General features: G+C 42.5%; 3 protein-coding genes across 10 annotated transcripts in view; 2 read left to right on the top strand and 1 right to left on the bottom strand.

Annotated features, from left to right (window-relative positions):
• LOC139575936 (protein CBFA2T3-like) overlaps nucleotides 1-11,490 on the top strand; it is a 66,789-nt gene extending 55,299 nt beyond the window's left edge. For all 7 annotated transcript variants that reach the window (XM_071401415.1, XM_071401417.1, XM_071401418.1 and 4 more), the window contains exons 9-12: nucleotides 325-393; nucleotides 1,163-1,216; nucleotides 3,087-3,277; nucleotides 5,642-11,490. In XM_071401415.1, coding sequence (XP_071257516.1) covers nucleotides 325-393; nucleotides 1,163-1,216; nucleotides 3,087-3,277; nucleotides 5,642-5,992 — 665 coding nt within the window. In that variant the 3' untranslated portion in view covers nucleotides 5,993-11,490. The remainder of the gene's footprint in view (nucleotides 1-324; nucleotides 394-1,162; nucleotides 1,217-3,086; nucleotides 3,278-5,641) is intronic.
• A 4,122-nt stretch (nucleotides 11,491-15,612) lies between these two features.
• Nucleotides 15,613-18,686, top strand: LOC139575942 (embryonic polyadenylate-binding protein 2-B-like). Of its 2 annotated transcripts, none has more exons than XM_071401428.1 (6): nucleotides 15,613-15,975; nucleotides 16,495-16,591; nucleotides 16,963-17,030; nucleotides 17,181-17,287; nucleotides 17,450-17,537; nucleotides 17,697-18,686. In XM_071401428.1, the coding sequence occupies exons 1-6, from the start codon at nucleotides 15,907-15,909 to the stop codon at nucleotides 18,015-18,017; spliced, it is 750 nt and encodes a 249-aa protein (XP_071257529.1). In that variant the 5' UTR covers nucleotides 15,613-15,906; the 3' UTR covers nucleotides 18,018-18,686. The 2 variants fall into 2 exon arrangements, with proteins under 2 accessions (XP_071257529.1, XP_071257528.1); XM_071401427.1 differs by having other exon boundaries at nucleotides 16,960-17,030.
• A 6-nt stretch (nucleotides 18,687-18,692) lies between these two features.
• Nucleotides 18,693-20,284, bottom strand: LOC139575946 (trafficking protein particle complex subunit 2-like protein). The gene is made up of 5 exons (XM_071401432.1): nucleotides 20,141-20,284; nucleotides 19,313-19,485; nucleotides 19,126-19,213; nucleotides 18,954-19,033; nucleotides 18,693-18,867 (listed from the first exon to the last, which is right to left on the bottom strand). The coding sequence occupies exons 1-5, from the start codon at nucleotides 20,282-20,284 to the stop codon at nucleotides 18,822-18,824; spliced, it is 531 nt and encodes a 176-aa protein (XP_071257533.1). The 3' UTR covers nucleotides 18,693-18,821.
• Between the last annotated feature and the right edge of the window lie 11 nt (nucleotides 20,285-20,295).

Below are 20,295 nucleotides of genomic sequence, written 5' to 3'. Positions count from 1 at the left end.
GTTCTGTCTGCTCTGAGGAAAGAGGAGAGCATGCTGGCATTGCATGGCCGCAGAGACATTGGGCTGGGGAATGAAATTAAATGTTACAAAGCAAAATGAAGCTCAAGTTTGAGTGTGTTCATGTGGTTGGGACGGAGGGGGCTGAATCCTAACTAGAGATCTATGCATGTAGCTTGGATTTATGGGTAAACCATGCACTGACGTTAGTGGGAAATCTGTGCAAAAATATTGAGTTATTTTCAGTTAGGATTTGGCTCATAAAGTGTGTGTGTGTGTGGAGAGCGTGGTAGACTGACTGATGTTCTGGTCTGGATTGTGTTTCAGAGATTCATAGGGACTTCCTGCACAGACCTGCGTCTGGCTACCTACCTGAGGAGATCTGGAGGAAGGCTGGTGAGTAACCACACGTCCGGCCTGACTGAACTGTCTCTGTCCCAGTCCCGTCACCCTCATCGCAACCGCCACTGCAGATAGCCCTGAAGAGGGCCCTGCCTCTCCTGTTGCCATAGTTACATAAGGACAGGGATGGGATTGGAGGACCTGTGACTGTCATGTGTGTCATTAGGGCTAAGTACTTTCCACCTTTAACCGCGATGAACGGTGACTGCAGTTCAGCTGCAGTGAAAATGCACTAACCAACCTGGCGCTGTCCAGAGCAGCGCATGCAGCAGAGGTGGGGCCTGCAGCTTAACTGGGTCCTGCTGGAGAGAGGGAGGAGGAGGAGGAGGAGGAGGAGGGATTTCCTCTGCTTAGGAGTAGTAAAGCTTAGTTCATATAATACTGCTTTTCAATGTGACAGCTTTTAACTCATTGTTTTAAGTATAGTTGAACCAGTCAAATCAATTGCGTCCTAGTAACTGTTGGCAATCTGGGACCAAGCCCCTTAGTCAGACTAATGACTGTCACCATCATACGCAGAGCAGTCTGATTCCGTTATATGTAGCAGGGGTGGGTTCGCGTGTTGCAGTGCCTGGGCCATATATAGCAAGCATATCCCAAGAGGAGTCAGTTGTGACGCAGCCTTGGTCCCACTGAGTACCAACACAATTATGATGCAGTCCTATTCAAATACTGTGGGGAAAGATGCTGCTGTCTGCGAGATAATGTGCTGCATTTTCACCGGCAGAATAACTATTTTAATTTACAGTTGTTTTTCATACAGGTGCTACAAGTATCCCACTCTCCCCAGCACTGAAGCAACTCCAAAACAAGCAGGGTGAGTATGACAGCTCCCATCCCCCCTAGTGTGTGTGTGTGTGTGTGTGCGTGTGTGTGTGTGTGTGTGTGTGTGTGTGTGTGTGTGTGTGTGTGTGTGTGTGTGTGTGTGTGTGTGTGTGTGTGTGTGTGTGGTGTGTGCGTGCGTGCGTGCGAGACCCCTCCAATGGTATTCACTACTGCACCACCTCTGTCCTATTACCACTGCTCCCTCAGCAAACAGCATAACTGCAGTCCATCTCTTTAATTAGAAAAAAGACACGTATTCTCTGGTGTCGGTAGGGTTGAGAGACTATGCCGCCTTTGAAAAGCAAGATCTGAAGTGTGAAAAAGAAACACCTGCCGGATCCCTCCGGAATGAAAACGTTAATATTGCTGCCCCTCCGTGTTTTGCATTAAGTGCTAATTGTCCTAGCATCTGCTCTGCAGGCTCCTTGATAAGAATTAATTACATTCGTAAACTAATCGTAGTGATGCATGCATTAAGCCTGATAATTGAGCAGCGGAGGACTGTACCGATAGTTAGGAAAAGGCATGCACCTTTAAGAAGGGGGAAAAATGTAGAAATGAAATGGTGGATGAAGGTAGAGACGGGCAGGGTGAAAAAAGCAAGAGAAGAAGACGTGTGCGGGAGGTGTTGAGAGGATAAACGGAATACAAACTACTTCTCTAGTTTCTGAGCAGAGGAGACAGACTCGCACACACAAAGACACACACACACACACACACACACACACACACACACACACACACACACACACACACACACACACACACACACACACACACACACACACACACACACATCCTCATATTCAGCACATACACACGGGACTAGCCGCCCAGCCCCCCAGCCCTAGCTCAGCACAGCAGCCCCAGACAGCTGGACCAGAGAGGGAGCAGAGGGAGAAATATGACAGTTATTTATGGCTCCTCTCCTTTACACCAACTGACTGGAAGAATCAGGGAGGGAGAATAGACCACGGTATGGCTCTCACCTCCACTCTGCCCAGAGGAGGCTCACCTGACTATGTCTGTGTGTAGAAGGGAGGGGAATCTAGTAATACAACTTCCCCTCGTTTTGGTTGTACAAGACATTTACTTATCCCATATACTGTGCCAGTTGACAGTTTGATATGATATTTTTCATGGCCATAAAATATCCATTTGGTGATTGAACATGAGGATTTAATTAGTTGTATTATGTGGGGCAGCTGTTTTCTCTCGGGCAGAATTCTGAAAGAGCTAAAACCAAATGAATCTCTGATGTTGTATTTTATTCTCCTTGTAACATGAAGAAAATAAATGAGAGGGATTGTGATTCCTTCCTAGCCGGATAAGCACTGTCTTCTAATGAGAACCAGCCTTAGCTTCTATTTTGGACTCGTGTCTGTAAAGGAGTTCACACACCTGACTTTTCTAAAAACACTGCCTATTCACTCACATGAGTTGGCATTTGTAGAACAAAGGCCAGAGGATAGGACCTCTACCACAGTTAACCGCCTGTTAGCAAAGTTATGCATCAATGGTACGGAAGCCATTTTCCCTCCTCAGTTCTTACGTCTGTTTCTTTGTTCATTCACTCAGATTTCTTTTCATCAAAAGCAGAGAGTCACAGAATACTGGGTTAACAGGCAAGTTTACGAACAAAGTTTGGAGACATCTGCTGTTGTCAGCGCTGGAAATGATTGTTACCAGACGTCTTTTAATTCATTATTAACAGGCTTCTTTTTCCCGACAGAATGCTTTAAATCTTGGATGATGTGCATCTGTTTGCCGAGATAAAACAAATGGAGCGCTTAGAGTGCCTCAATAAAGGATGACAGAGTAGGAGCGGTCATGGGGACTGACGCCTCTCTCTCTCTCCACAGAGGAGGCAGTGAACGAGGTGAAGAGGCAGGCCATGTCGGAGCTACAGAAGGCTGTGTCGGACGCTGAGAGGAAGGCCCATGAGATGATCTCCGCTGAGAGGTCCAAGATGGAGAGGGCGCTGGCCGAGGCCAGGAAACAGGCCTCTGAGGATGCACTGACCGTCATCAACCAGCAGGAGGACTCCAGCGAAGTGAGCATCACAGCCTTATCGCCCACACACAAACACACACACACCCACCCATGCCCCCACACTATCCTAAACTCTTAAGTTTTCCACACACTTAACATGCGTAGAGCTACATGCGCACAACGTGCACTATTTTGGTAACATGATACCTCACCAAGGTTTTCTTCTCATTTGTTGTGAAAGCAAAAGAAGAGTGTCTTGTCTTGTCTTCCCTTGCTAGCATGTTGTCTAAACACTGCAAGCTAGCTAGCCTTTTGGCAAAGATTTTTTATAACTAAACCAAGATAGACCACAGCCTATCATTTCAAATGAGACAAATGAGTCATAGTGGGCAGAGCCAAGCACGAGCTAGCGAGATCCTATTGGCGTGTTCTAGCATACATGTGCATATTTCCGTTAGGAAACGCCTACTCATGTGCAATAACTCAATTCACCTTTGCACTCCTTCTAAACAACGCAATTATTTTAAACTTTGGCAAAGGGTAAAGTCTACAAAACGTAGTCCACTCTGTTCGTAACAGATTCTAGTTTTGGGAAAAGAAAAACTGTATTGAGATCAACTGTTTCATCAATGAGAAAATGTGCAGAATGTCGGCCAAAATCCATCTCGTTCCATCTTCTCCCACTGCTGGCCACTGAGCTTCCTCTCAATACCATATTTGGTAGTGAGTGGAAACGCCAAGTGAATGCTTCACATTTATACATCCGGTGAAATATCTGTCTCATTGTTCTATTTGTGCTTTTAGCTTCCCACATCACAATGTGAAATAATCAGATTTATAATTCATTAATAAGCCCTGGCAAATATTCTTATACTTGCCTCTGTAACCTACAAAATTATCCCAATTTGATATACCGCTTCAATGTATTCACACCCATATCAGCTAAAAATAGAATGTCATCATGTTTTGGTCGCAGAGAAAAAGCTGATATCTTTCAGCTGTTTATAACAATAGCCTGGAATCAATAGTTGTTACTTCTAAGCACAATACATTTTGGGGGGGGGGGGGGGGGGGTGTTCTAATAAGGCTATAATGTTGTTTGGTTTATTTGAACAGTCGCTGAGATTATACTAATTTATCAATGCTACTTTGATGCATAGCCTATAGATCAAATCAAGGAACCAAGCAAGTTTCATTGCCTACTGCCCCCATGACTACGCAAGGAATGATACAGCGTGTTACAATTTTCAAGTGGTACGACAGTACGCAGAATGTCGGGAGGCACTACAAGGAGCCACCCCTTTTGTGATGAAAAACGACATTGCGACATTCCACTACGCCCCGTAGGGTCTGTCTCCGTAGAGTATAAATAGCCCTTATGGAAAGAAAGATGCTATCTAGAACCCTTAAAGGGTTCTACATGGAACCAAAAAGGGTTCTACCTGGAACCAACAACAGATCTCCTATGGGGACAGCCGAAGAACCCTTTTTGGAACCCTTTTTTCTAAGAGTGTAACCCATGCCCCACAGCCTGTGCCCTCTAACATACCACAGCACAGCAGCAGGCATAAAGAGAGATACACTCCTCACCCTACTGTCAGTAAACACAGGCCCACACTGCTGCACTGCATCACAAAGCACACTCACAATCAATCGTGTCACCTCAACCCACCAACCACCCGTTTTACATAACAAACTGTCACACAGCTAACCCACTTATTTTAGACCTCACAGTACCACTTCATCAAAATAGACATGTTACACACACCTTCTCTTCACATGACTTACTGTCACACACACTTCATAACATGCCCCCCCCCACCACCACCACCAACATTTGCATCTCAGTAACAGCTCATTCACCAGTTCTATACAAGCCAGAGTCCTAAATACAATGTGTGTGTGTTTGAGCTACACAGACAGGTTCTGCACAGAGCAACAGATTTTCACAGTGCCTGGAGCAGTGTTTAACCTATCAGCTCTCTATCAAAATCCCATATTCTGCACAGAATGTGTACATCTTAAACAAGACACTGTCTGGTTGTGGTGTTAATGTGAGCCACAGCTGGCTGCACCTGGTCTGAGTCAACACCATGTTTTCATTTCGTTAGTAAAGATTGACTCCAGCCGCCTGTCTGAATAACAGCAACCACACGCGGATGGTTGGAGTAACAGTCAGGGCCAGCACAGGACAGGACAAGACAGGACAGGACAAGACAGGACAGTCCACCTAGTGGTTTGGGACATTTGTAGCCCCAGACAATAAATGTGGGAATATGTTGCCCAGAACATTAAATAACTCACCTGTTGATAGCATGACAGTATTTGATAAGTGGTAACAATTATATTTGTATAATAATATAACAGGTTTACGACCAGAGATTTATTTTATCAACTCTATGCCTTCTTCCCACTGTCTCTCCAGAGCTGCTGGAACTGTGGACGCAAGGCCAGTGAGACGTGCAGCGGCTGCAACACGGCGCGCTACTGTGGCTCCTTCTGCCAGCACAAAGACTGGGAGAAGCACCACCACGTCTGTGGCCAGGGTCTACAGGGCCTCCCCGGGGGCAGCAGTGTTCCTCTGGGCACCCCCTCCTCCAGCGCACCCCCTACACACTCAGAGAGCACCCCCCCTGGTCCACTCTCCCTGCCCGGCCAGACCAGTGGTGGTGGGGGAGGCAGTCTCTCCGGGAGTCCTAAGGAGGCTAGCTCCAGCAGTGCCTCACGCTCCACCACCCCAGCGACCCCTGCACTGCTGGACGCCACCTCTCGCTGACCCCGCCCTGCCATGCCCAGTCACTCCCACTGATGCTACAGTACAGCTGCCATCCATCCTAAATGAACAGAGGAATCTCCATCGATCGCACTGCACCCTTTCCTTCTTCTGTACGGCATCTGTAGTGGTCCTACCGTGAATACTGCACCGTTGACTACTTCTTAGCTACCTGAAGGCCTCGTTTTCTCAACTCCTCAACGTCCCCCCAAAAATCGTTCTGACTGTCTCTCAGCCGCACAGACTTTCTCTCTGTCAAACTCGAAACTAGTCAAGGGGTCCACTGTTGTGTTTAGCATGGCTAGGGCTTAATTTACTGAATGCTCAAAATAAGCCAATGCAGAAGCAGAACTTCCTCTCTATTACAAAAAAACCCCACACCAGACTTGGTTATTGAACTCTGATAATGTCATGTGAAGATAAGCTTTGTTATATGCCAGACCAACACGTGGCCTCAGTAACATAAGCCCAGTCAGTGCTGTGTATGTCGGGGGCTTGCATTGCATGAGACCCGTTATGGTACCACACGTATTGTGAAGAAGAGACATCTGAATTTAGCACTTGGAGAGGATTTCCCTTTAACGCAGCAGCAGTGGGATGACTCTTAACCCCCAGCATGTGCACTAACAGCCCAGACCTCTGAGAGATGGATAGATAGATGCGTCTATAGAACAGGCTCCTCTGTGTACTGGGCCATGGACATGTTCTGATTGAGGTCCCCTATCTAAGAAGCCAGACACCAGTCAGGAAACCCCTCTTCCGATGGAGGAGAGGGGATAAGATACACTCATGGTGTGATTTTTTTTCTCCTCAGAAACTCTTCCATAATACGGCTAATTATTTATCTAATGATTCATTTTTGGGCTTTAAGGAAGACAAAGAAAAGTCAAAATATTCTAAACAAATAATAATAAGAAAAATCATTAAAAAAAAAAGTGAACTACCTTGCTAGCGAGCCAAGAAAATGACACCGGACTCACCTCTCTGTACCGATGTGAACCCAAATGAATTCAAAGAAGGGAAAAACATGATCCAAACCTTTTTATTACACTGCCAAAGTTACTAAGAGACAAGGAGAAGCACTCATCTTGTAACCAAACGCAAGCAACTTCACCTCCTCAGCAGCAAAGCTCTGGGAGATAAAGGCTGTAGAGCAACAACAGGAGTCACACAAAAACTCTATATTGAGTGTACTGTAGCTGGCCTCTGTCAGCCTGAAAATACCCACAGTGATCCACAGAGAGAGAAATCCAGAGCAAACATTTGAACCGCCTGCCACAAAAGACAATTGAAATGGAAGGACGAACCACTGAATGTGACAGTGATTTATGTGAATGGCAACGGAATGGACAAAGAAGCAGCTACTTGGCCTCAAAAAGAAGATGAAAGGCATTGGAACTGCCAAAAAGAACCTCAAAAAAACTGATAACCTGTCCAAGCAAGCATTGTACAGTACGGATAAGACTTTTGTTCCTAATTATGTTTTTTAACTCTATCAAGAGGATACATTTCAGTCGTACCTTTTCACCCTCCTTTTCCAAAGCATGACAAACAGACTAACGAGCCTCATAAGCGGTGTAGACTCAGTTCTCTTCTCTCTCTTTCTACCTCCCCCCCACTTTCCTGTATGTTCCTCCCTAAAACTCTCTCGTTCCTCAGTCAACCCTACCCCCTTTGGACATAACCTCTGAGCAGATATCTGGGAAGGGATCAAACCTGCTTGTAGATATTCCTTTCTTTGTTTCTCGATAAAAAAAATTGTCTCTGTCTCTGGTGTCCACCTGTGCTGCCCTTGTGCGTTTTCAGAAAGAGGGACTTTTCTTATTTTTAAGTTTGGACAAAACATTGAAGCAGGAGCAAAGACACTCTAGGAGAGAAAACCCCATGTTGTACTTATTGTTCAATTTGTTGTATCTTTATCAATGAAAAGAAAATCCTCTTGTAGAATATTTTATATTGCTCGCATTGTAAGACAGTGAGAGGACAGAGGTGCAATATGAAGAGAATTCAGCTACTGGGTGGATCCTCAGCAACTACCCATAGGGGGTCATATAATATAGATACATATAAATATATTTAAAATAACATCAGTAACTTAATGTGAATGTACATAGTATTTAAAGAGGTCCAAAAATGTGTTTGCCAAATAACAGAAACCTTTAAAGTAATGTACAATGTCCAGAATATGATTTCTTTCCAGTTAATTTTTTTATCAAAGGAATTTTCATTTCTCATAAATCCTTCTTTTCTACCAGATTAGCAAAGTCTGTTGAGTGTGTAATCTCAAAAAGATGTTATGAGGAGGGATGTTGGCAGCGATAGTGGTTTTCTTCTGGAGTCACAGTTCTTATAGCTCCCCCTGTGATTGATGGCAGCGTACTCCACTGACTCCCTTCAAGAGGAGCCAGCTATAGCTCTCATGACAGGCCCAAGATGATGGTTTTAAAGAGGAGAAAGAGAGGCTTATCACACATTGATTCTAAAAGCGTCCTAGCATGAGGCTAAATTACTCCACTACTCTGGATATTGGATTCAAAACGCAACAACTTGTGCCCAAAAAGTTATCTGTATCTGTGTGAAACATTGCCATCCATTGGGCTGAAGTGCCACTGCAGTGGGCCACACTGAAAACCCTGTGGGTTGCCCTCAAAACAAAGCCAACACACTGGTCTGGAAGTCTGAAGCTTAACCTAACCATGATACTGCCCAATCCTTTCACTGGTTATTTTTTCTTACTCTGTCCATAGATTAGTTTGTGAAGATGCAGTCTCAGTCATTTATCCTCATGTAGGGTTAGGATCCTAGCAAGGCGAAAAGGACTCAGAACCTGGGCGAGTTGGAACAGATGTCTTCACAATCACAGGCTAACAAGGAGGAATGCCATCTCATACAGTAATGTCATCACAAGCTATAAGTTAAAACATCATTAAGTTAGAATTACAAGCTCAAATGGCTTTCAAACGTAGCATTAAATCGGGGCTGTACCTGCCATGTTAAAATGAATGATATAACAATCCCTAACCAATTGGCCACATAACTCTAAAATGGACCAAGCTGTTGTGTTGTTTTATCTTCTACTGTTACAAGTATGGTCTGCCAGGCTCTTTCTCATTTAAAACCCAGAGTGACATATTGACGCAGAAACGATTAGATGTCTATTAGCATTGACAGTGTGTTTAATGTATCACATATGTACATGATCTATTTTCCTATATGTCAGTATCGAAAAGTAATATATAAATCGTTCAAATGTGACAAGCTGCGAGGTACCCTGCATCTGCGTGTATATGTGTGTCGTATGTTATTACCGATGTATTGAAATGACTTCAGCCTGTTTGTGTTTCTAAACCTCTTCAGCCCTCTGCTCTTTAACCCCCACCTGAACATCCCTCCTGTCTCCTGACCCACCACAAGCTACCTCCTGTGACGCTGCAGCACATGACTGGGAGAGGTCACTGAGCTTTGGGAGCAGGGCTGCGAGCAGACATGCAAACTCACACAAACATCAGAGCAAATAGGAAACAAACCCGAAAGATCTAATACTGATAACTTTACAATGTGAATATTTTCGCACCTCAACTCTGTCAGTCAGAAATAGTGATCAAATGAGGAACACTCAGATGATTTTGATTCTAGACTCTCTACGTACACAACACTGTTCAGGGTTCGATATACAGTAATTCCTTCCATACCCAAGCTGAACGTAAAACCATTACATGCCATTTGTAGTCCAAAACAAATAAAAGCACAGACCAAAGTATTTCTGCACGGCAGTGGATTTTGAAATTGTGTAGAGAAAGACCAGAAATAAGGAGGCTTGAGGCCAACTATACCTGTTAACCAAAGTGTCTGAAATAAACACATGCTCAAAGCACAAGACAAAAACAAACAACCAACGCATCTGTGAAGGTGGAGATTTGTAGATTATTTATTCAAGCAATCAAAGCGCTTGTTTCTACATATCTAATGCCTCAGATAAGACTACAGAAACATCTCCGGAATGCGTAATGATTGCTTTGAGTTTTCTTCCTAAGCCTTGCTTACAGATGGAATAAATGCATGGTGTGTGTGTGTGTGTGTGTACTTGTTTTTCTCTTTTCACAGTTTCTCTGTACAAACTACTTGAACCTTCAGAGCTTTAATGAAACATCTCAGTCAGAACAATGGCAGAGAATTCTAAAGATGTAGCAGTGCACTGAGAGGGAAAGACAGAGTGAACTCACCCACCATATTATCCACAACATTACTGTAGGTTTTGATGACATTTCAATACACATTATCCTTTAATGCTCTCTGTGTGCTTTGCTTGTCTGCGAATCAACCCTGAAACACAATAACTCTTTGATTTGTCACAACTTGTGGCAAATGCTATTTTTATTGACCCAAAAAAAAATTGTGTTTGTAATATCTATCACACCATCTCTCTCTTTCTCTGCTGTCCCTTCTTTAGCCCAGCATTGGGGTACATGTTCTTTGAGCAGGTCTATACAGGGGTTGATGCTGTTGGACATTTGGCCATGTAAGCTGTCACTGAAAGGACAGCTGAAGTAGAGTTAGCATGCTGAGTTCCTATTCTGTGTGACCCACTGGAGAGAAAGTTAACTAATTCTCTTTTTTTTATGACCAGACAAGGTCAACAAGGTTCCTAAAGTGGTATGGGCTCTGAGGAAAGGATTTAGGTTCTGGACATGGAATAATGGAAGACCAACTGTGTGTGGAGTGTTCTATTTCATTCATGCCCTGTGATGACTCATGTCATAATGGGGTATTAGGAGGACTGTTCCTGCCTCTGATGTAAAATCTACATAGCCTGGAGGTCTATGCCTCTTATATATAGATAAAGACTGTCATTCATTCACACATACAGACCACTTTCTTATCTCTTTAGGTTTTTATTACGGCATACATGAAGAGGGCAAATTCTGTATTTTCGATGGCAAATACTAGCATGTTGGCATCAGCCTCTCCCTAACCATTTACCACCAATCTATCAATGGAGTTTCCTGGCTCATCTGATTTTAGCGATTGATTGCCCTGTAAAGCCCGCACTGATACAAAGCTGATTTGGCAAAAGTGGATACAGCTCTTGGTCTCCCCAAGCCATGGTAGGGATGAAAGTGTTTTGTTTTTGTTTTTTACATTATTACTTCAAGACAAAGACTTGGTTTTATATGTGTAGGGAAGCATTATATACTGTATTGTGCAATACATTATTACAGAAAAAAAAAAGTTTCTGTAGGAAAGGTTGGCGCTTTGAAGAAAAATGTATTTTCCTCTTTAAGGGTCCTATTACCATTCTTTAGATGAAGTGAACTGTGCCAGAAGAATTTAATTCTGATTTTTATTTATTTATTGCATGCTTTCCTTCCCTTTTTGCTATTCCCCTTCTTTAACTGTGCGCTATGTTGGATGTGTGAAGCTGTAAACATTCTAATTCAGGTTATCGTCTGTGTTGAGCTATGTAACTGCGTAATTAAACATGAAATGAAATATCAAACATATTTCCTGATTTTCTGAGTCAAAGATCCTTATTTCAATGTCATAATGAAATACTGCTGCACTGGTAAGTTGGAAAATCGTATTTTGGTGTAGTGGTATTCAAAGTCGGGGTTGCGACCAGGGGTCAACAAAATGTAAATACACTGAACAAAAATATAAACGCAACGTGTAAAGTGTTGGTCCCATGTTTTATGAGCTGAAATAAAAGATCCCAGAAACGTTCCTTACCCACAATAAGCTTATGTCTCTCAAATGTTGTGCAATTTTGTTTATATCCCTGTTAGTGAGCATTTCTCCTTTGCCAAGATAATCCATCCACCTGACAGGTGTGGCATATCAAGAAGCTGATTAAACAGCACGATCATTACACAGGTGCACCATGTGCTGGGGACAATAAAAAGCCACTCTAATATGTGCAGTTTTGTCACACAAATCAATGCAATAGATGTCTCAAGTTTTGACAGAGCATGCAATTGGAATGCTGACTGCAAGAATGTCCACCAGAGCTGTTGCCAGAGAATTGAATGTTCATTTCTCTACTATAAGCCACCTCCAATGTCGTTTTAGAGAATTTGTCAGTAAGTCCAACCGGCCTCAAAACTGCAGCCCAGGACCTCTACATCCGGCTTCTTCACCTGTGTGATCGTCTGAGACCAGCCACGTGGACCTGTTGATGAAACTGGGTTTGCACAGCCAAAGAATTTCTGTATAAACTGTCAGAAACCGTCTCAGGGAAGCTCATCTGTGTGCTTATCGTCCTCCACAAGGTCTGGACCTGACTGCAGTTCGGCGTCGTAACCGACTTAAGTGGGCAAATGCTCACCTTCAATGGCCACTGGCACACTGGAGAAGTGTGCTCTTCATGGATTAATCATGGTTTCAACTGTACTGGGCAGATGGCAGACGCCTCACAAGTCCTCAACTGGCAGCTTCATTAAATAGTACCCGTAAAACACCAGTCTCAACGTCAACAGTGAAAAGGCAACTCCGGGATGCTGGCCTTCTAGGCAGAGTTCCTCTGTCCAGTGTCTGTGTTCTTTTGCCCATCTTAATCTTTTATTTTTATTGGCCAGTCTGAGATATGGCTTTTTCTTTGCAACTCTGCCTAGAAGGCCAGCATCCCAGAGTCGCTTCTTCACTGTTGACGATGAGACTGGTGTTTTGCGGGTACTATTTAATAAAGCTGCCAGTTGAGGACTTGTGAGGCGTCTGTTTCTCAAACTAGACACTCTAAGGTACTTGTCCTCTTGCTCAGTTGTGCACCGGGAACTCCCACTCCTCTTTCTATTCTGGTTAGGGCCAGTTTGCGCTGTTCTGTGAAGGGAGTAGTACACAGCGTTGTACGAGATCTTCAGTTTCTTGGCAATTTCTTGCATGGAATAGCCTTCATTTCTCAGAACAAGAATAGACTGATGAGTTTCAGAAGAAAGGTCTTTGTTTCTAACAATTTTGAGCCTGTAATCAAACCCACAAATGCTGATGCTCCAGATACTCAACTAGTCTAAAGAATGCCAGTTTTATTGCTATTTTAATCAGAACAACAGTTTTCAGCTGTGCTAATATAATTGCAAAAGGGTCTTGTCATGATCAATTAGCCTTTTAAAATGATAAACTTGGATTAGCTAAAACAACGTGCCATTGGAACACAGGAGTGATGGTTGCTGATAATGGGCCTCTGCACGCTTATGTAGATATTCCATAAAAAATCTGCCATTTCCAGCTACAAAAGTCATGTACAACATTAACAATGTCTACACTGTATTTCTGATCAATTTGATGTTATTTTAATAGACAACATTTTTTGCTTTTCTTTCAAAAACAAGGAGATTTCTAAGTGACCCCAAACTTCTGAATGGTAGTGTATATACAGTACCAGTCAAAAGTTTGGACACACCTACTTACATTTTTTACCAATTTCTACATTGTAGAATAATAGTGAAGACATCAAACTATGAAATAACACATATGGAATCATGTAGTAAGCAAAAAAGTGTTCAACAAATCCAAATATATTTTATATTTGAGGTTCTTCAAAGTAGCCACCCTTTGCCTTGACAGTTTGCACGCTCTTGGCATTCTCTCAACCAGCTTCATGAAGTTGTCACCTGGAATACATTTTAATTAACAGGTGTGCCTTGTTAAACGTTAATTTTTTGAATTTCTTTCCTTCTTAATGTGTTTGAGCCAATCAGTTGTGATGTGACAAGGTAGGGATGGTATACAGAAGATAGCCCTATTTTGGTAAAAAAACAGGTCCATATTATGGCAAGAACAGCTCAAATAAGCAAAGAGAAATGAGGTCCATCATTACTTTAAGACATGAAGGTCAGTCAATCTGGAACATTTCAAGAACTTTTAAAGTTTTTTCAAGTGCAGTCGCAAAAACCATCAAGCACTATGATGAAACTGGCTCTCATGAGGACCGCCACATGAAAGGAAGACGCAGAGTTACCTCTGCTGCAGAGGATAAGTTCATTAGAGTTATCAGCCTCAGAAATTGCAGCCCAAATAAATGCTTCACAGAGTTCATGTAACAGACACATCTCAACATCAACTGTTCAGAGGAGACTGCGTGAATCAGTCCTTCATGGTCGAATTGCTGCAAAGAAACCACTACTAAAGTACACCAATAAGAAGAAAAGACTTGCTTGGGCCAAGAAACACGAGCAATGGACATTAGATCGGTGGAAATCTGTCCTTTGGTCTGATGAGTCCAAATTTGCAATTTTTGGTTCCAACCGCCGTTTCTTTGTGAGACACAGAGTAGGTGAATGGATGATCTGCGAATGTGTGGTTCCCACCCTGAAGCATGGAGGAAGAGGTGTGATGGTGTGGGGTTGCTTTGCTGGTGACACTGTCAGTGATTTATTTAGAATTCAAGGCACACTTAACCAGCAGGTCTACCACTGAATTCTGCAGCGATACGCAATCCCATCTGGTTGGCACTTAGTGGGACTATCATTTGTTTTTCAACAGGACAATGACCCAACACACCTCCAGGCTGTGTAATGGCTATTTGACCAAGAAGGATAGTGAAGGATAGCTGCATCAGATGACCTGGCCTCCACAATCACCCGACCTCAACCCAATTGAGATGGTTTGGGATGAGTTGGACCGCAGAGTCAAGGAAAAGCAGCCAACAAGTGCTCAGCATATGTAAGGAACTCCTTCAAGACTGTTGGAAAAGCATTCCTCATGAAGCTGGTTGAGAGAAAGCCAAGAGTGTGTAAAGCTGCCATGAAGGCAAAGGGTGACTACTTTGAAGAATATAAAATATTACATATATTTTGATTTGTTTAACACTTTTTTGGTTACTACATGATTTCATATGGGTTATTTCATAGTTTTGATGTCTTCACTATTATTCTACAACGTAGAAAATAGTCAAAATAAAGAAAAACCCTTAAATAAGTAGGTGTGTCCAAACTTTTGACTGGTACTGTATATATAAAAGTATGGTATGGGACAATAGGCCTATACAAACGTTTTTGAGAAAGATAATTTGATAAATATTTGTATAATTGGTTTCTTTTCGTTTTGACAAGAGATGAAAATGCAATGAATTGGAGGTTATTTGTTGATGTAAAAATCGAAATTTACCCAATTATTTTATTTGGGATGGGGTGGGGTCACGAGAAATTCTTGGGTAAAAAATGGGGTCTCAGCTGAGTTTGAATGCCACTATAATCTGATAGATTTTAAAACGGGATTTGTAAAGGTAACGGTACATGTACCAGCAAAAATATTAAAGTACACAACAGAAACATTAAAGTTAACATGTGACTGAGTCCAATAGGCTTAGGTTACTTCTTACAATTAGGCACCCTCTGTGGGTCAGAAATCAACCGTTAGGTTAAGATGAACGTAAATCATAGACAAAGACCACAACAGGCTTTTTACTGTTATTTTCATTATATTACACATAGTCCATAGAGGGGGACAGTGGTGTACGGGCAGCATTTGGACAAGTCCCCTTATCCTGACCTGACATTGTAATCAATAGCAGTTCGTATTGAAACCACACGAGAATGCATTTATTTGCATTTATGAAAATAAAATGATACCTTACAGATTTATTTTCCTAAAATGCCAATCCAACAACTGATGGGGCGAGCCCACAACCATGTGATAATTAATTGACATTTCCTCTCGTCATATTTGACAGACAGGTAAGCAACCACTATTGACAAGGGCGTGGGTAGATTCCGTCCGCGGGAAGATATTTTTATTTAATCCAAACAAATTTCCGTATACAGGCTACATTTATTAACCTTATTCAAATCGGAGAAGTGATAATAAAAAAAAACATCGATTGCATTGGAGTCTTCTACACTGGACTGGCTACAAGAGAGCGACGTCGCGGGGATTGAAGTGGCGTCTGCGGGCATGGGTTTGGTGTCTGCTGTTGAGCACTGAATATGGCGGAGCAAAGGCAAGATATGTACATAGAAGGCGAGCTCGCGGGAGATCATTACATGGAGGACCCGGTATGTAAGAAAACAAGATAATTGCATTCGGCCTTGCGTGATACAAATTGTAGGCTAGCCTACTGTTTTTTTTCTTTCTTGAATGCGCAATTGATTGTAGGCTACATAACAACGTAGGGTCAAAGCATATTCCAGGTAGCCTATTGTATTATTACTGCAGCACACATGCTACGTCTATGTTCCACCTATGTTACCTGATTGATATGACAGTTTTGTAGGTTTAAACTGCATTATCTTGCCACAATATATCCATCCACTGGGGCGCGCCTGCGTAATGTGGCAGCAGCAAGTGTGGTTCTGAACAATATAATTGCATCCTCAAACAACAACTTAAAACAGCTGTTCAAATAGGCCACTGAGATTATATGCATCCGAAACCTCAAGGCGCTCATCTCATACATTTCAGACATGTTTTTATGTTGTCTGAAAGTTAAGAAATTGTCTCATACTGCATATTCCTACACTACCTCTTATGACAATGCGTATTTCAGATGTTTTGGCATTTCCCATTCCATATAGGAGCTTGAAGCCATCAAGGCACGGGTGCAAGAGATGGAGGAGGAGGAGCGGCTGAGAGCAGTGCAGTATGAGGCAACAGAGAGACAGATCCAGGCAGGTGAGCTCCTGTTCAGCTGAGCTCCAGCTCCTGTTCAGCCTAGCCAGCTGGCCCACACCTGAGCCCATCTGCTGGGCTGGCCTGCCACGGTGTGGCTCACATGAGCCTCATCATTGCCCAATGAGACGAGCAGTGAGCCGCAGCGTTCCAGAAGGGTTTTATCATTGCCCAAGGCCCGGCAGCCTCTATTTCAGGTTGTCCCTTCCTCCGATGGAATGGGGCTGTCGTCTTGCAAACTCCTCTTGATAAATACATCTAAGTAGTCCTCAGTTCCTCTTGGTGGTGTTGTAAATAGTTGCTTTGTGTTTGATGTCTTTCAATTTCAGTCGTGTGCAATATGCTCCAGTGTTCTCTTCTGTTCAAAACAGCAGGAATGTTCTATACAATGACCCATGAGGAAAGGATAGATGCTGACAACAGATCTGTCTATGTGGGGAATGTAAGGTTTATTTTTTTTTTTATTAATGTCTACATTTTGCATTCATGTCAAGTTATACACAATTCATATTTGATACGATATCCACACAGTAACTGAGGGTCCTCATGCATAGACTCATGCATAGACATGATATTATATGGAAATGAACAGGTGGAGTATGGTGCCACTGCAGATGAGTTGGAGATCCATTTCAATGGCTGTGGTCCTGTCAACAGAGTAACCATCCTTTGTGACAAATTCTCTGGCCATCCCAAGGGGTGAGGTTAACTATCCATCCCATCATGTGGGACCTCAGTTTCAATGCAAAGTCCAATTACATGGTTTATGCACCGTTTTATTTGTTTCTTGGACATTTTGTATGTTCTGTTAACAATTTGAGTATGTGATTGTGTATAAGTTAACAACTTTCTTTCTCCCAGTTTTGCATATATTGAGTTCCATGACAGGGACTCAGTGCAGACTGCCATGAGCCTGGATGAGACGGTATTCAGAGACAGAGTCATAAAGGTTAGTAGGAAGGGAAACCTGAATTCTAAACTCAAAACACACTTGATTGATAAAGTTGCACATTCATGAATAAATTGAGCAGAATTAAGTTTTCCTGTTAATTGTAAATTATGATTCCAGGTCTTTTAGTAGGTTGTTTCTGTGGCCTTTGCATTGCAGGTATTGCCTAAAAGGACCAACATGCCAGGAATCAGCACCACAGACCGGGGGATTCACAGAGGTGCTCGATCCAGGGGGCGAGGTTTCCACCCACCCAGATACAATGGGTATCAACAAGGCAGGTTCCGCTACAATACTGGCCCTGCCAGGTCAGTCTCACCACACCCCTACGGGCCCCCAGCTGGGAAGAGACACTGGGGGGTTCCTGAGCACCGTGAGCAGGGCCCTAAACGACACCCATGCCTTCTCCTCATAACCCCACCGACTGACCACTCGGGGCCAGGGCACAGTGGACACATGCACCCGCAGCAACACTACTGAATCACACCTGGATTCAAGTGATTGTTTGATATCAACATGGAATGAGAATTTCAGGAAATCGTGACTTGCTCGTCTCTACTCGACTCATTTGCAAATTATTTTCAATGCATGTTAATGGGCAGAAATCGAGAGAAAAGCAGATTTCAACCTCATTGAATTAATTCATATGGCAACTTTTGTTAACAGCCTCTATAAAAAGTTATTGCAACTTAATCCTAACAAGACAGACTTTGCAATGGCCATTTTGTCCTCTTATTGTAGGGGAAATGGATGAGGCCAGCCTTGTTTTGCTGCTTAATACAGTTAAAGATTGTGCCTATGGTGTTATTTTATTTCTTGAGCAGTTTCTGTGCCATTATTTACCCCAATAACTTTTTGAATGCACAGCCATTTGCCATGTCAGATACTTTTTTTTTTTAAGGATGTTTTGATCAGATCACTCATTTTGTTGGTGTGTGGCTATCGAGCTTGTAAGTATAGTTGTTGTAAAACACCAAACACAAATGATAACATTTGGGGTGTGATTGGCTTTCTTTTGTAACTATATTGACATGCAATTGGCAGTTTGAGAGATTGAGTTGTTGCCATGTACTTGAAGCAATGTTTATGGCTGTATATAATTTGTCAAACATCTTTTGCTTTAGAAATGAATAAATGAATTACACTTGATAGTGCTTCTTTGAAATGGAGGTTCTGATGGACATAGTTTATTTCACTGTTATACACGAGGCAACATGTAAAGAGTTTCAGGAAATTATGTACAGATGTTAAAGAAATTATGTACAGATGTTCAGGAGGACAATATCAGCTAGCTTGCACCATCATTGCAGACACAATGCTGTCAAAGGCCCTGGAGAAAAAAGGTGGAAATCAATGATTATAGCAATTTTGATATACACCATTACATAATTAACAGTTTTAGTGGGGATAGCTTACTTAGACTGAATGGTGTCTCCAGGATTATAGAATGGGTTGCACATCACATCAGTAAATGAGTTATGTAGCTTTCTGAACATCTGAAGGAAAGAATAACTGTGTCAAGTAGTTTCATCAAAATCAGATCCCCAGAAAGCCATTAAGAGAACCATACAGTCAGGGGTTGACTTACACTTCTAATCTCATTGTCCCGCAGAGACGTGTTTGACGAGTCCACGACAATGACAAACTTCACCTTGGAGTTTGTCACATAGCCATATCTGGTATGTCGGTAAAGGAGTATACATTCAATTTGATAGGAGAAAAAACATGATGCAGACAGGAGTGTAATATACAATTTTATCAAATGAGAAGGATACACTTTGTAGTCCTCCGTTGGGTACAGCAACCCAAGGTAAAGCTCTCTCTGGTCTGCCATAGCTTTGCCGACTGCTGAAATCTTCTCTTCCACCACATCCAGAGAGGTATGCACTGTGTAGTGGAACTTCAGTTCATTCTGTACGGGTACACTTCGGATGAACAGAGGATAATTCTAACAGAATAGGGAATTAATTAGTGCAACCTTCCATAATAAAACCTCAATTCATCACAAAAGTTAAACTGGCCAAATACTTGCAGATAGAATGTATATGGTGCTGGACCACAGGTTGAGGGTGTGCAATCTTTTGTTCCAACCCAATAACACACCCGAGGGCTTAATGATGAGCTAGTTTGTTAACATTGGGTGTGTTGGGCTAGAATTTAAAAAAAAACTCAACCTTTGGTTTGGACCAAGATTGAAGGACAGCACTGATCTGCATATGAATTGAATACGAATAGCGAGCTACGTCTGAACATTTAACCTAAAGTCTGACTTGATGCATTATTATTGTATGCTTATCTCTCAAGTGAACCCTACGACATAGGCTACTAACTAGCTAGTCAGTTCTAAATAAACCATAATCAATTTAGCTAACTAACTAGTTAGCCCAGCTGGCTAGCTACTACCTAGCCTTATAGCATCACAGTCACCACTCAGGTTCGTAGAGGGGTTGGGTTAAATGCGGAAGACACGTTTCAGTTGAATGCATTCAGTCGTACAACTGACTAGGTATCCCCCTTTCCCATTGGAGGATAATACATAAAAAAAAAAAATGCAATACATTCCATCAAATGTCGAGGTAAATAGCATTCTTGTTTAATGTTACCTCTTTAGCGATGACAGCGACACAGACCGCCATCTTGGAATGATGTCTGCTGTGCCTGCCAAGACGTATCACGTGACTGTGTGTGCTAGCTAAAGACAAGTCAGATAACTTCAATTTCTCCCGTAATTTTGTGTAACTGTTCATGGAAAATAACG

Source organism: Salvelinus alpinus, chromosome 5, assembly GCF_045679555.1.
Source record: "Salvelinus alpinus chromosome 5, SLU_Salpinus.1, whole genome shotgun sequence".
Classification (NCBI taxonomy): domain Eukaryota; kingdom Metazoa; phylum Chordata; class Actinopteri; order Salmoniformes; family Salmonidae; genus Salvelinus; species Salvelinus alpinus.
The sequence above is the reverse complement of the archived record's forward strand: the minus strand, read 5'-3'. Positions and strand labels throughout refer to the sequence as shown.